Source organism: Cavia porcellus, unplaced genomic scaffold, assembly GCF_034190915.1.
Source record: "Cavia porcellus strain 051 isolate PalLab524CR breed Dunkin Hartley unplaced genomic scaffold, mCavPor4.1 scaffold_33, whole genome shotgun sequence".
NCBI lineage: Eukaryota > Metazoa > Chordata > Mammalia > Rodentia > Caviidae > Cavia > Cavia porcellus.
Window position 1 is genome coordinate 34762900 of NW_026947516.1, and position 12832 is coordinate 34775731.

General features: G+C 37.2%; 1 protein-coding gene across 23 annotated transcripts in view; it reads right to left on the reverse strand.

Annotated features, from left to right (window-relative positions):
• Dmd (dystrophin) overlaps positions 1-12832 on the reverse strand; it is a 2110831-nt gene that overhangs the window by 119390 nt on the left and 1978609 nt on the right. For all 23 annotated transcript variants that reach the window (XM_063242792.1, XM_063242803.1, XM_063242804.1 and 20 more), the window contains one exon: positions 9985-10046. In XM_063242792.1, coding sequence (XP_063098862.1) covers positions 9985-10046 — 62 coding nt within the window. The remainder of the gene's footprint in view (positions 1-9984; positions 10047-12832) is intronic.

Below are 12832 nucleotides of genomic sequence, written 5' to 3' on the forward strand. Positions count from 1 at the left end.
AACTGGAGGCCGAACAAGAAGTTAAATCCATGTCTTTCTGGCTTCAAAGTCATTGAATTGTTGTGCTGTTACAAAGCATTGCCTATAAAGTCATAGTATAATCAATTAGTTCCCCCAGTGAATCATCATATAATGTAAAAAGTACAGATACCATAGTTTATATAGTTAACAAAACAAACTTATATTTGAAACATATCACATCTTTAATTATCAAGGGTGGCAGAGTTATATTAAACTAGGCAGGAGGGGGCCCCAACACCTAATCCTTGACCCTTTCCTTTAATGAGATGGTTTCTGTGTTTTGCTTTCTAAAATAATTACTAAGGATGGCTGCAAAATGGCAAGGATAATAGAGCCTTCCTTTGCCTGAACTTGACTTGTCTGGCAAAACATGAAATCTCATAAACAACATTTTTCACGTGTTCTTGTTTGCTTACAAGTGCCGCCAGCCAAGGTTATTTGATTTGAGTTTCTACTTATCCTTTCAGAAATTACATGCTCTAGAACAGTGAAACTCAAAATATGGCCCTTTGAGAGACCACAGAAACTGAGGGTATATTGTGCAACTTTTCACCGCCATGCCATACAGATGCATGATCAAAGGGTTCATTTCACCGAACTGGGTGCAGAGCAGGTCCAGTGCTGAACTTGTGTGGTGTAACGTGTGCCGTGAGTGATGTCAGTCTCAGCAGACCACGTACAAGTCTGCCATGTACTATATGCTGGAAACAACCAAATCCATTCACCCATTTGAGAAGCACTACTCTAAAAGTGACAAACTCTTTAAAGGACCAGAAATCAAAATACACAACTCATCATTTTCTAACTAAACTTACTCTGCAATAAAAATATGCATGTAAACATATAAATATGTGTGTGTGCATGCACCACACACAAACACATACTCATATATAACATTTTCCTTCCTTACATAAGCTACGATTTATTAGGGGACACAAGGACTTCCCTGTAGTTATGCAAGCAATGAAGACTTTCTGGAATGGCAAATTCTGAAACACTGTCACGGAATATCGGGCCAATTCATAAATAAGCTAATGATTCATCCACTCTGTCATAAGAGAGCCTTTAAGAATATTTTTAGGTCATTTTATTACTACCATGGAGGGAATGGACTTTAAAAGTCACTATCTATTTTATGTGAGTGTTCTGACTGTTTCGAATCTCTTTCCAGCAAAATTGCAGCTCCCAGGAGACATACAGAGGTAATCAGACTTGTGTGCTTAAAAAAGAAATATTGGAAATGTCTGAATAAGAGCAGACACATTTTTAGATGCCTTTTTTCCATGTGCAAAAATCATCTTCTGCAGACCCAGCTACATAAAATTGTTCACATCTAGCACTTTTCTCCCGGCTGCAGGTATAACCTTAATGTTCCTCTTATTTAGATCAAGTAAATTCCAATTTGGCAGTTCTGTTAAACTGTAAACTAGTCAAAGTCTGACAGACAATTCTGAGGTTCCTTCTGAAATAAGCTTTGGGAGACCCATTCAGAAAGATGTTTATTTATGTTCTTCAATAAGATGCTTTAAATCAAGTTATTTGCACCAAAAATAATGCTACAGATATGATTTTTCCATTCAAATGCCACAGTTTGATTTGGAAATTACATTTCTATTTTACAAATGGAGAAAATCAACTGATCCTAATTAATACAAAAAGGGCTGATTATTTCTTTTTTCTCTTATAAGCAAGACAGTAGAGGTAAACGGAGAACATCTCTAACAGTCTTAATGTCTTACATATTACATTTTGCAAATCTGAGTAAATCTCCTGTGCTAACTCTGTCAGCCATGGAATAAAGAATGTCATTTGGGATTCCATAGCTTCATTATGCTGATAAAGCAGTTTTATAAATCATGCTAACAAGTAATGGATATTCCTTTGAGAACAGTGAACTAGAAACCATAAAAATGTGTGTTCTGGACTCGGTTTCTTATCTTCTCCCCATATGTCAGCATGAATGTGTCAAATTAAGTCTTGAGCCTCAGTCCACTCAAGTACAAATGCAAAGGAAATAGTTTCTCCATTTACTGATGTGATAGCAATATTTTTCTAAATTAAAAGAAGGAAGTACACTCGAGACATTCAGGGATGATAGAACAGAAGATCCCAGATCATATGCCAGCTAATTTATAGCTATGTAAGGGTTACATGTGGTTATTTCTCAAAACTCTTCGCATAAAGTGTCACACAAATAAAAGTTTCTTTTCCCTGTACCGGGGATTGAATTCAAGGCCTTCGCACTGAGCTACATCCCTAGCCCCTTTTTAATTTTTTTATTTCAAGACAAAGTCTTGCCAAGTCACTAAATAGCCCAGGTTGGGCTCACACTTGCGCCCTACCTTAACCTTCCAGAGATTGTACCCATGCAGTGACACACCTGGCTGAATGTATAATTATTATAAATATGATTATTCTGTTATTCATATTCTTCAGGCTGGTAATGATAAAGAAATTGGGGGGTTTGGCCAACAGCATTCACACAACCAAATCTTACTCTACCCAGGAGTTAAATGAAAAGCAGACCTTCAGAGATGGACGATCAGAACACTGAGACCTGGAGAACGTACAAAAGCAGCTGAAGGTCACACCCAACTGGGGATTTGGATCTAGATATCCTTTCTAGCATTATGGCATTAAGGCAGAAGAAACAAGTAAGGTAGAGATCTTAACTAAGCAATACCAAAGGAACTGGAGGCAAAAGGCAAGGAAAGTTAAACACTGAGTAGCTTAGAGGAGAACAATTTAGTTTACAAAATATGCTGAGAAAAGCATTAGGGCAAAGGCCGAATGCAAAGAAATTCATAGTCTTTCAGAATCCTGCAGTTTCTAATCTAAGAGCATCCTCAGGAGGGAATACTTAATGGAATACAGAAAGCCTATCCTAAGAGCAGAATGAACAAACATTTATGATATCCCTTCCTCTTGAGCAAACTGAAAAAAGAGGTACAAAGATTTTTATGGCAGTGTTCTTATCTTTGCAGCTACAATTTTTTATTATTGTTATTACTGGTGCTGGGGACTGAATCCAGGGCCTTGTATATGCTCTAGAGCTCAGTTGTAGCCCAAACCCTGTAATTACTTAACAAATAATGCTAAGTATGTATGTTCAAGCTCACAGCCTCCCAACATAACTAGGACTCAACTTAGTCCTCTTAACTAAGACTGCTAAGGAACCAACTTCACTGTATTACACCCTAAGAACAAGCCTTTATTTTAATGTGCTGAACTTCTCTGGGGGCGACAGACATAAAGCTAATGGTAAGGATTCCTACATTTGCTAGTCCTTTAAAACTTGAGAACTCTTCTATCATTTGAGTTGGCACCATGCCCAATAGCAGGTTCCAGAAACTCAGTAACGGCTAAAACATGCCAGATCCTACTATAACTTCAGGAAATGAGAACAGACTGAGAGCAAAAACCAGTGCTCCAAAGGACTTCTACAGAGGAAAAGAAAATTGGGATAAGCAACATCAAAACATAAACATCTAGATTTTAATAAACAAATAAAATCAGTTGGCCTTCTGAAACAGTGATTCTCTCCACATTATCCTATTTCTACTTAGGTGTCTCTCCTTGATATACTAGTACCCTCTGCTATGTTGACGCTATCATTAAAGTAAAAAACTCATATTGTACTTCACAAAGCAACAATGGGGTGACCACGTAAAATTTTTACTGTATTCATAATTAATATAGAACCAATAAGGCAGAATAAAAATTACTTTTTTAAAAAAGTATTTTTAAGTGTCACATATTTTGCATGTGTAGAAGGAGGAGCTTTTAAATTTTTTTCTTGTGGTGCTGAGTATTGAGCCAAGGGCCTCATACACGCTAGACAAGTGCTCTAAATGGAGGGAGGGAGGGCTTTTAAAAATATTTTAATATTTCAGTGATATTCTTATGGAACTAAATATCAATTGTGAAAAAAGAACATGCTTCTAATCACATAACTGAACTTCATGTAAATCGATATCACATTAGTATTTCAAAATAAATTCCAGAGCACATTACCATATAACACCTACCGATTTTGCGAATGTCTAGCAGCCTTAAAGAGCTTTAGGCTTTAAATCACCAAGATAACCTATTAGAACTACAGTCTTTCTATTACATCTGTAAAAATGCTGACAGAAAGCTGAAATTCACATCATGAATCAAGCATATTATTACTTCTAAGAAACCATGAAGAATACACCCTCTCGATACCAGCCTGTAGGACACAGATGGGTGGCATGATCTTTTCCTTGTTTTCCTAGAATGTGCATTTTTAAAAATAGGAATGATTAAACTTTTACAAATCCATTTGCCTGCAGAGTCAGCCAAAAGGTGTCTCTTGAAAAAGTACCAACACAGCAATTTTGGAAATAATCTGCCCCACCCTCAGTCAAAAGTAGGAGAAAAACAAACTTTATTATACACTTTTGTTCAATACTCTCATTTTCGAGAGAAGAGACAATAGTAAGGCCTATAAAAATAGATATGGGATAATTTGCTTTTTATGTATCATTCATCCGCCTACTATTCACCACCAGTATTCATGACTGGTAGGGGTAAGTCATACAAAAATGCCAAAAAAAAGAACTTTCAAGTTATTCTTAGCTATTTCTTTGTGGTGAAAATCTCAGACAATGCTTTTGCAAAACTGTTAATGTATACAAATCTTCTAGAATCTTAAATTCCTAATGATTGTGAGACTATTATTGTGAACACCTTAAATGATTTCTTTGCTACAATTGCTCTTAGGCGGGAGCCTGATCATATTTCTCCCTTGAAATGTGGATTGTTTTTTTATAGGTGCACGGCCTAAAAATAAGCGAAAACACCAGTATTTCTAACATTTGATGAAAGTCCACTTTAAAAGGCATTTTAGAACTGTTGGAAACAATTTAAAGTTAATCCTTCTTGCAATATTATTATTATTAATCAGATAAATTAGTCATTGAGAAAATAGGAGTGTCTTTTTCTGTAAATTTTAAGACAGGGTCTCACTAAATCTCTAAATTGCCTGGGCTGAGCTGAAACCTAGGATCCTCCTGCCTCAGTTTGCCAGAGTACTGGGATTAAAATTGTGTGCCACCATGCCTGGCTTTTTTTTTTTTTTTTTTTTGATGATCTGCCAGGTTTTCATCAGTCAAGAAGTTGCAGCTACAGAGCCACTACACAAAGGGATGAGAGCACTGATGAAGAAACAACTTTGCTAAGTATCTAATTGTAAATAATATAAATTCATTATTTAAAAATCAGGGCAAGCCAAGTGTGGCATTGCACTTCTGTTAATCGCAGCACTAGAGAGTATGAGGCAGGAAGATTGCTGTGAGTTTGAGGCCACCCTAGGCTACAGTGATTCAAGGCCAGCCTTGTACAATACTGTCTCAAAAAAAAAAAAAAAATCAGGGCAAAAAGAATGAAAATAAATTTAGAATTTATTATCTGGAGATCTTCAGTATTATTATTTCAAGTGAGATTATATACTCTCATCAGTTGATGCTCACGTGCTAATTTTCAGTTCTTACAAAATGCTTCTGATTGATAAACCTAAACTGTCCAGATCACAAGCTGGGACATGGGTAAGGCAATGGACACAAACAAGTGTTGATCAAGCTCTTTGGAGATTTGGGCAAATTAGAGAATGAAAACCACAACAAAAGTGGGGAAACTTAGGAAACGTGTCACACTGAAGCATGTGGCTAACCACTCAGTGCAGTTTCCACATACTGATGTTTGCAGAGCAGGGCGGAGAGGGCATAAGCAACATTTTCATCTTTTCAGCATGTCACCCCACATATGAATGTCCAGGTGTATTAAACCGATCTAGACATGGCCTACACTGCCACCCACACCAGACTTTAACACCATACATCCTTTTGTGAACCAAGCAAAAGTGAAGGCTTCAAATCATTTCATCTGACTCAAAATGTCAACTAAGATCTAAAGAGATGCTTCTCAAAGAAGAAAACCAGAAGTCGATCAGTAAAAATGAAAATAAAAGAGTTCTTATTCCAGTGATACTATATTTCAACTTTGAAGCACTATAATTTGGGGGCAAAGGTAATGCAGGCATTTATTCTTGTAGGTCATCTCAAGAGATGAGGATATAGCTAAGCCATTTATTTCATGGGTGCCAGTCAACAGTGAAAATAGGAACACTTGGTATCTTAGAACTCATCATACCATTTCTGGAACTGCCATGCTTTGTTCCAGAAATACTGTATCACTTAAGGAACTTTCTATTCCTAGATAAAACTATCAGTTTGTATACTTTTTTAGTAGATAATGTAGTAACCAATGTGGACACACTTTGCTGGGTAGTAAAACCAATGAGACTGGAGAAAACACTAGCAAAAAGATGAGGGTCAAATCCTGCTGTAAACCAGGGATGGTTGTGTTCCCACAACCTATAATCTCAATATTCTGGGAGTCTGAAGCAAGAGGATCAGAAGGTTGACTTCTGCCAGGGTAAGTTAGTGAGACTCAGTCTTGAAATACAAAAATAAAAAGGGCTTGGTGTATAACTCAGTAGTAAAGCAACCTTGAACTCAATACCCAGTACCGGGGGAAAAATCCTAATGTAGCCTCAGACAGCTATGCAGCCCTGATCAGTGCCTCTCTGAACATGTCTTCACTGTTCGAAAAATGTGAATGTCGACACAACCCACTATGTAGGTAGGCTGCGGGCATGTCCAGCACAAAAGCAGGCCTTCAATAAGTGGAAGACCATATGAGTCATCATTTGTATAAAAGTTCATCCAAGATACGTATGATTATAATAAAAAAACTAGAAGTATTTAGTTTTGAAAGCCAAAAAGCAAATTTGAACACCTATTTCATTTGTAAGATGTTTGTTATTAGGCTAGCAACAATGGGGCTGGGGATTTAGCTCAGCAGCATAAGTGCCTGCTTTGCAAGCAGGCAGTCATGAGTTCGATCCCTGGTACCGATAAATATGAAAAAGACAAAAAAAAAAAAAAAAAAAAAAAAAGAAGAAAAAACAATCTCAAAGAAGGCTGGAAGTGGTCACATGTTTAAAGGGTTGCATTTCATTATATGCGAATTATACCTCAATAAAGCAGATTTAATGAAAGAGGAATTTTGCAGTACATGAACTGTCAAATGCCCTGCAAGTATAAAATTCCATCGTCTTCCAAAATGGACTGATTTGCCCAAGGTCACAAGCTGTGCCAAATTATCAGCTTTGAGTTTATCACCACATCCACACTACTGAGAACATTTCAGAAGTATAATGATTAAATGTATATTTAATTCTTACTGAAAGTGCAAACATCTATATACTGATAGTCTATAATTAGCGTTTTATCAAACATGTTTATAATTTCTCATTACAGACTAACTAAAAGTGAATGTTATTGAATAACATGCAATCAAATGGAAATATGGCTATATTCTTTGTAGGCATGAAAAACAGGTTATAAAACAGAATAGTTCAATTTTGGTTTTCTTTTTTTTCCTTTTTTTTCCTTTTTTTTTTCTTTTTAGTACTGACAGTCAACACAGGGCCTCATGACTGCTAGGCAAGCACTCTACCACTAAGCTCTACCCCAACTCTCTATTGCTAAGATTTTACCTTGAGACAGGGTCAGGCTGGCCTTGAATTTGCAATCCTCCTATTCAGCCTTCTCACTAGCTGAGATTAGAAGTATGTGCCATCACATACCTCTTACATGGCTATGTACAGAAATTTTGGGGTACTGAAAATTGAACACAGTGCCTTCACACTGAGTTATATCCTCAGTCCCCTTTTAAAAAAAACAAAATTCGTTTTTGTTTCTTTTTTGAAAAGGGTCTCACTATGTAGTTCAGGCTGATGTTGAACTCATGGTAACCCTCCAGCATGCTGGAATTACAGGCATGGACCATCATGCCCAGCTTTTTAAAACTTTGGTTTTTATTTGAGATAAAGTCTTGCTAAATTGCTTAGGCTGCATTCAAACTTCTAATCCTCCTGCCTTGGCCTGTCAGAATGCTGGTATTACAGGTATGTACCACCATGCCTGGATGGAAACTGGTTTTTGGAAAGTATTTTTTGAAGATATTAGATTAGTAAACATATAACTCTAAGGGATGGTTTATGGATGATTCGTTGTTTTCTTCTTTTTTGTGACTTAGCATTAGTGTGTGTGTGTGTGTGTGTGTGCGCACATGTACATTTCTGCCTTTTTTTAGTGTTGTTAGAGATCAAACCCACGGCTTGATGTATACAAGCTGTGGGTACTGCTATTAACTCAGCCTTGTCTACATTTTTAAACTTAAAAAAAAATGAACAGGTTTTTAAATTCTATAATAAGGACTTTAAAATAAAATAGATTAAAATATTACAAGTAGAGATCACAGCAATGAGAGTAGAAAATGTTATCAGTGGGCCAGATCTCTGTAAACTACAGGTTATAATCGGCAGGCTTCTGGACAAGTTGAAATCAGCCCTTTGATGACAGACATCTAGTTTCTCCTGAAACTCAAGAGGTCCTGAGGGTACTGGTTAGAAGAACTGCTCACCCAGCACCACTGCTGCCGACTTCACATGAAATCTTCATTGTCTCTTTTGCCAAAATATAAGCATTCACATTTTCCACCTATGGTATAAACAGTCCAGTCTCACAAGCCAAAAACATTTGAAGGGGCTGAAAACATAGTGCTCAAAGATGCACTGACTCCAATTAAATTTAAATTTGAAAAAGTTTATGCACTTGTTACTACACTGAAATAACATATTACTTGAGCTATACTGGGTATATCTCTCTCTAGAACTACAGATTATGTTTCCTGTCTCATTTTTTCATACTTTTCAGAAGAAATTTATATCATTTATAATTAGAAAAATATTTAACAAATAATTTTTTGGCAAGTATTTCCTACTCTAGTCCTTAGTGTCCCTACAGCTACAATTGATTAATCAATGAAAACCTGGCAGAAAATCAATGGTAGCTACACACACACGCACATACACACGCACACACACACACACACACACACACACACACACACAGAGACTGATTCCCAGAGACTTGGTAACTTTAAACCCAAAGTGATCACCTCATATATTTGAATCAATAAATTTGTCCATTCACAAAAATGCACTTTAAAAAGTAGAGAAGGCATGAATTTTTTGAACTGAAAAAAAAGTAACAAGAAGAAAACTAGCCACAATGTAAGAAAACACATTTCAGATTATTCCCTACAAAGCTAAAAAGACAGAATCAACCATGGAATGTTAATGAGACTCATGTTTTCCCCTTATTTGTATGCTGTGTGCCTGCTTGAAAAATTCCAAGTTATGAGAGGAAAACAACCCATCAGGCCCTCACAGTGACACCAAGCAGGCCATAGTAAAGAAACCATTTAAACGATTACACTCACAACCTGACAGAACTTAGAACTGTAAGCACAGGCATGATGGCAGAATTCTGTGACACAATATTTGTGATTTTGCAAAAGTATTGTCTTATTTCATGTGGAAGAAGTCATTATGAAAAACCTGAGGGCGTGCCAGCATATGCCTGTAATCCCAGTCCTCAAAGGCTGAGGCAGGGGAATCACCTCATGTTCGAGGTCACGCTGGCTTCCGTAGTGAGTTCAAAGCCCACCTGAACTCACAGTGAGATCCTGTCTCAAAAAACAAAACAAAACAAAAAAAATCATTGAAATTGTGTTTTGGTGGAAAAACCACAGCCATTTTTTCCATCTTTTTAGGCAGCATATAAAACTAAAGACCTTAGTATGTTGAATTCACAAGAAGCGGGTAAACTCTAAAAGTTATTACTACGAGATCTCTCGGGGCAAAAAAAGACAGCTGATTGTCAATTATGAATAGAAAGGTGTTGTTGCTTTTACACTTAAAATAACCTAGCTATATATTTATATAACAAATGACTTGCACCTTACAAATTACATTGTACAGAGAGTCACACGTCACTTAATCTTAAGGAAATTTGGTCATGTCCATACCTAAAGACTGGTAGAGCTCTGTCATTTTGGGATGATCCCAGCAAGTTGTTTGGGTCTCGTGGCTGAAATGCAAAAAGAGAGATTTTAGAATTTCCTAACGGCAGTGCACAAAATGGAAGATGAAAATGAATTGGTTTTCTTTTGAATCATTTGGCATCTTTACTTCCCAGGACTTTCAGAGATTGGTGAAGACTGTCTTCCAAGCAGAGGCTGCTGTCTTCATTTGCAAAGAGAAAAGCAATATGAGTATTATTTTGTTATAGAATTATTTTTTGCACCCACGAACGGAATGCACTTCTACTATAATAAACTGGCTTTGTTGTACAACCAATAATTGAAAATCAAAATTTGTTCACCCAACCAGTATGGAATATACAGAAAGGTCATTGACAATTGTTATTTGATTCTGTCAAAAAAGATACAGGACGTTATTTCCATAGCTATAAATCACCTCACTTCTCATTTGCTTTCACTGCCTAAACCCTGAACCATTACTCTTTCTCCTCCATATCCAGATATCATATCTGTGACCTCTGTCTCCCATTTCAGTTTCGGGGTTTCTCCAGCACCAGACACCATACATCATACCTTCGCTCTTCCATTACTTTTAAAATCTTAACTCAGTGTTCTCTTTACGAAGCTCCCTATATTTACTTGGGCCTGAATGAAGCATTCACAGTTCTACTCCATTTCTTGAAGGGCAGTTGCCTGCTATCAGCTCCTGCCACAAAAGGAACAAAAAACCTTTGTTCCTCATTCAATTACAGGAATAAACCCAGGAGAGATAACTAGGTATACTTTTCCTTACTTTGGCCCATCTACATAAATCACCATAGCATTGTATTTCCAGTTTTCAGGGATTACATGATAGACTTTGATAAAGTAAAATATAGCTTTAAGCAATATTCAGAGCCTATTCATAATCTTGGAGGGAGGTAGGAAAATGGAGAAATCACTTAAATTTGGGCACTTCAAGTGGACCAGAAAGTACAAAGGCCCCACGCAAAAAATAGGCATTTGTTGAGGCAACAATATCAAATGGCCTTAGAATAGGTTTTGAATTTTAGAGGACTCTGTACCCTACTGGCTATGAAATTTAGGGCAAGCATACTCACCTGCCTGGGGGAGTTAAAGGATTAGATGACTTAAGGAATTGACTGGCACCTTTTCGTGTTCAATCTGTGGTCCAGTTTGTTATCATGTGATCCCCAAATTACAGTCCATTAAACACAAACCCTGCATTAGTTGACTGCACTACAGATTTGGTTCCAACATCAGGCATGAGTCAAACGGAAGAAAGACCCTTCCTAGAGAGCAAAAACATCATCTTACTTTTAAAAACGTAAGTTAAAAAGAGAAACACTTAAAGTAGTTTGATAAATATAATCATAACTCTCACAATGACATACAGAAATTACCAAGTGGTATCTCATCAAAGACTATCCCTGTGATATTTACCATTTATTTGGTCACTGATCGGCAAAGCAGAGTAAAATCAATTTGTAAGAAAATGTTATTTGTGAAGCCCTGTCTTTCACTCTTTCAAATATGTTCTTTTCTGTTTTACTTCTCTGCAGAGAAAATTCACATGTGAGGAGTGGCACGGCTGCTTATCAGTTGAGGGAATTTAACTGAGTGATATGGAAGCATTAAGGAGAGCAGGAGATGTGGTCCAGGTTTTAGGTGGTTTTAGGAACACCCCCTGCCCCCACCACAGAGCCGATTTACGATCTACAGAAGGGGTAGGCAGGGCTGGTACTTTATATGCACAGCACAAGTAGGCTGCAGCTTGCAGCTACATGGAGAAAGCATTGCTCGGGTGTTTTTTAGCTCAGACAGTAATTGGGTACAATTCTACACACAGGTGCAGAGCAAGGAAAGGTTACTTCTATGGAGACCACCCTGAACTCAGGCCTCCCCATTTCCAGAAAGGTTTTCCAGATGTGAACACCTGGGAGGGAGCAGGGCAGAAGAGGGGGCAAGTGCCCCTGCCTACGCGTACTAGGCATGCTGTGTAATAACAGTAGCCCATCTCCAAGACTTTTGGAAGCCTGTAGCCTCTTCAGTGGATCTTCAGGAAACCATCTGGTGGAGCTGATAAACCTGGCCAGACACAGACCGGGAACCACCCTGAAAAGCCACCATCTGGAATGAGCCTCAAATCAGAGGAACATGGCAAAGAAATAAACTTGTACCAAATGCAGTTCTGGAAGGAATGAGAAGTGTGCAAACGATTTACAGGAGAACACACAGAGAGTTAATGGAGACGTCATGTAGCTTCTCACCTCTTAAAAAGAATACATCACTGCCAACACACCTACATTTCTATGCTTTAAGGACTTCATTTTGCAGTCTAAAAATTATGAAAAAGATTTTTACAAATTATTTTTGATCCATCAGTCCTTAATAGATCTGAAATTTCCTGTACTGAAAGATAGAAGAAATTGTCAGTTCCCAAGCTCATCACTTACTTGTATGTTAAGATACTAACCCTTGTACTAGCACCATTCTCATTATTTGTGATTCTGGGGAATTCAAATCACAATGAAATGAACTCCTCAATAATTCCACATGCCAGGCTTCTTTTCCCTTCTTCCCCTCTAACACACAAACCTTTTTATTTTTTAAGCAGTGCAAAATAACCAGAAAAAGAGATTTAGATTTCATCTTTGCTGTCTCAGTTTCACTTCAACTGCAAACCAGTACTAAGTGAAAGAAGAGAGCACAAGTGGAAAGAAAAAAGAATAAAAAGTAGAAAAATAATCTTTTAATCATTTAATGGTTAAAAAAATACTTGGCAGCACAGCTGAAAGGATTGCAAGTTTTTTTGCTAACTATATGATGAACC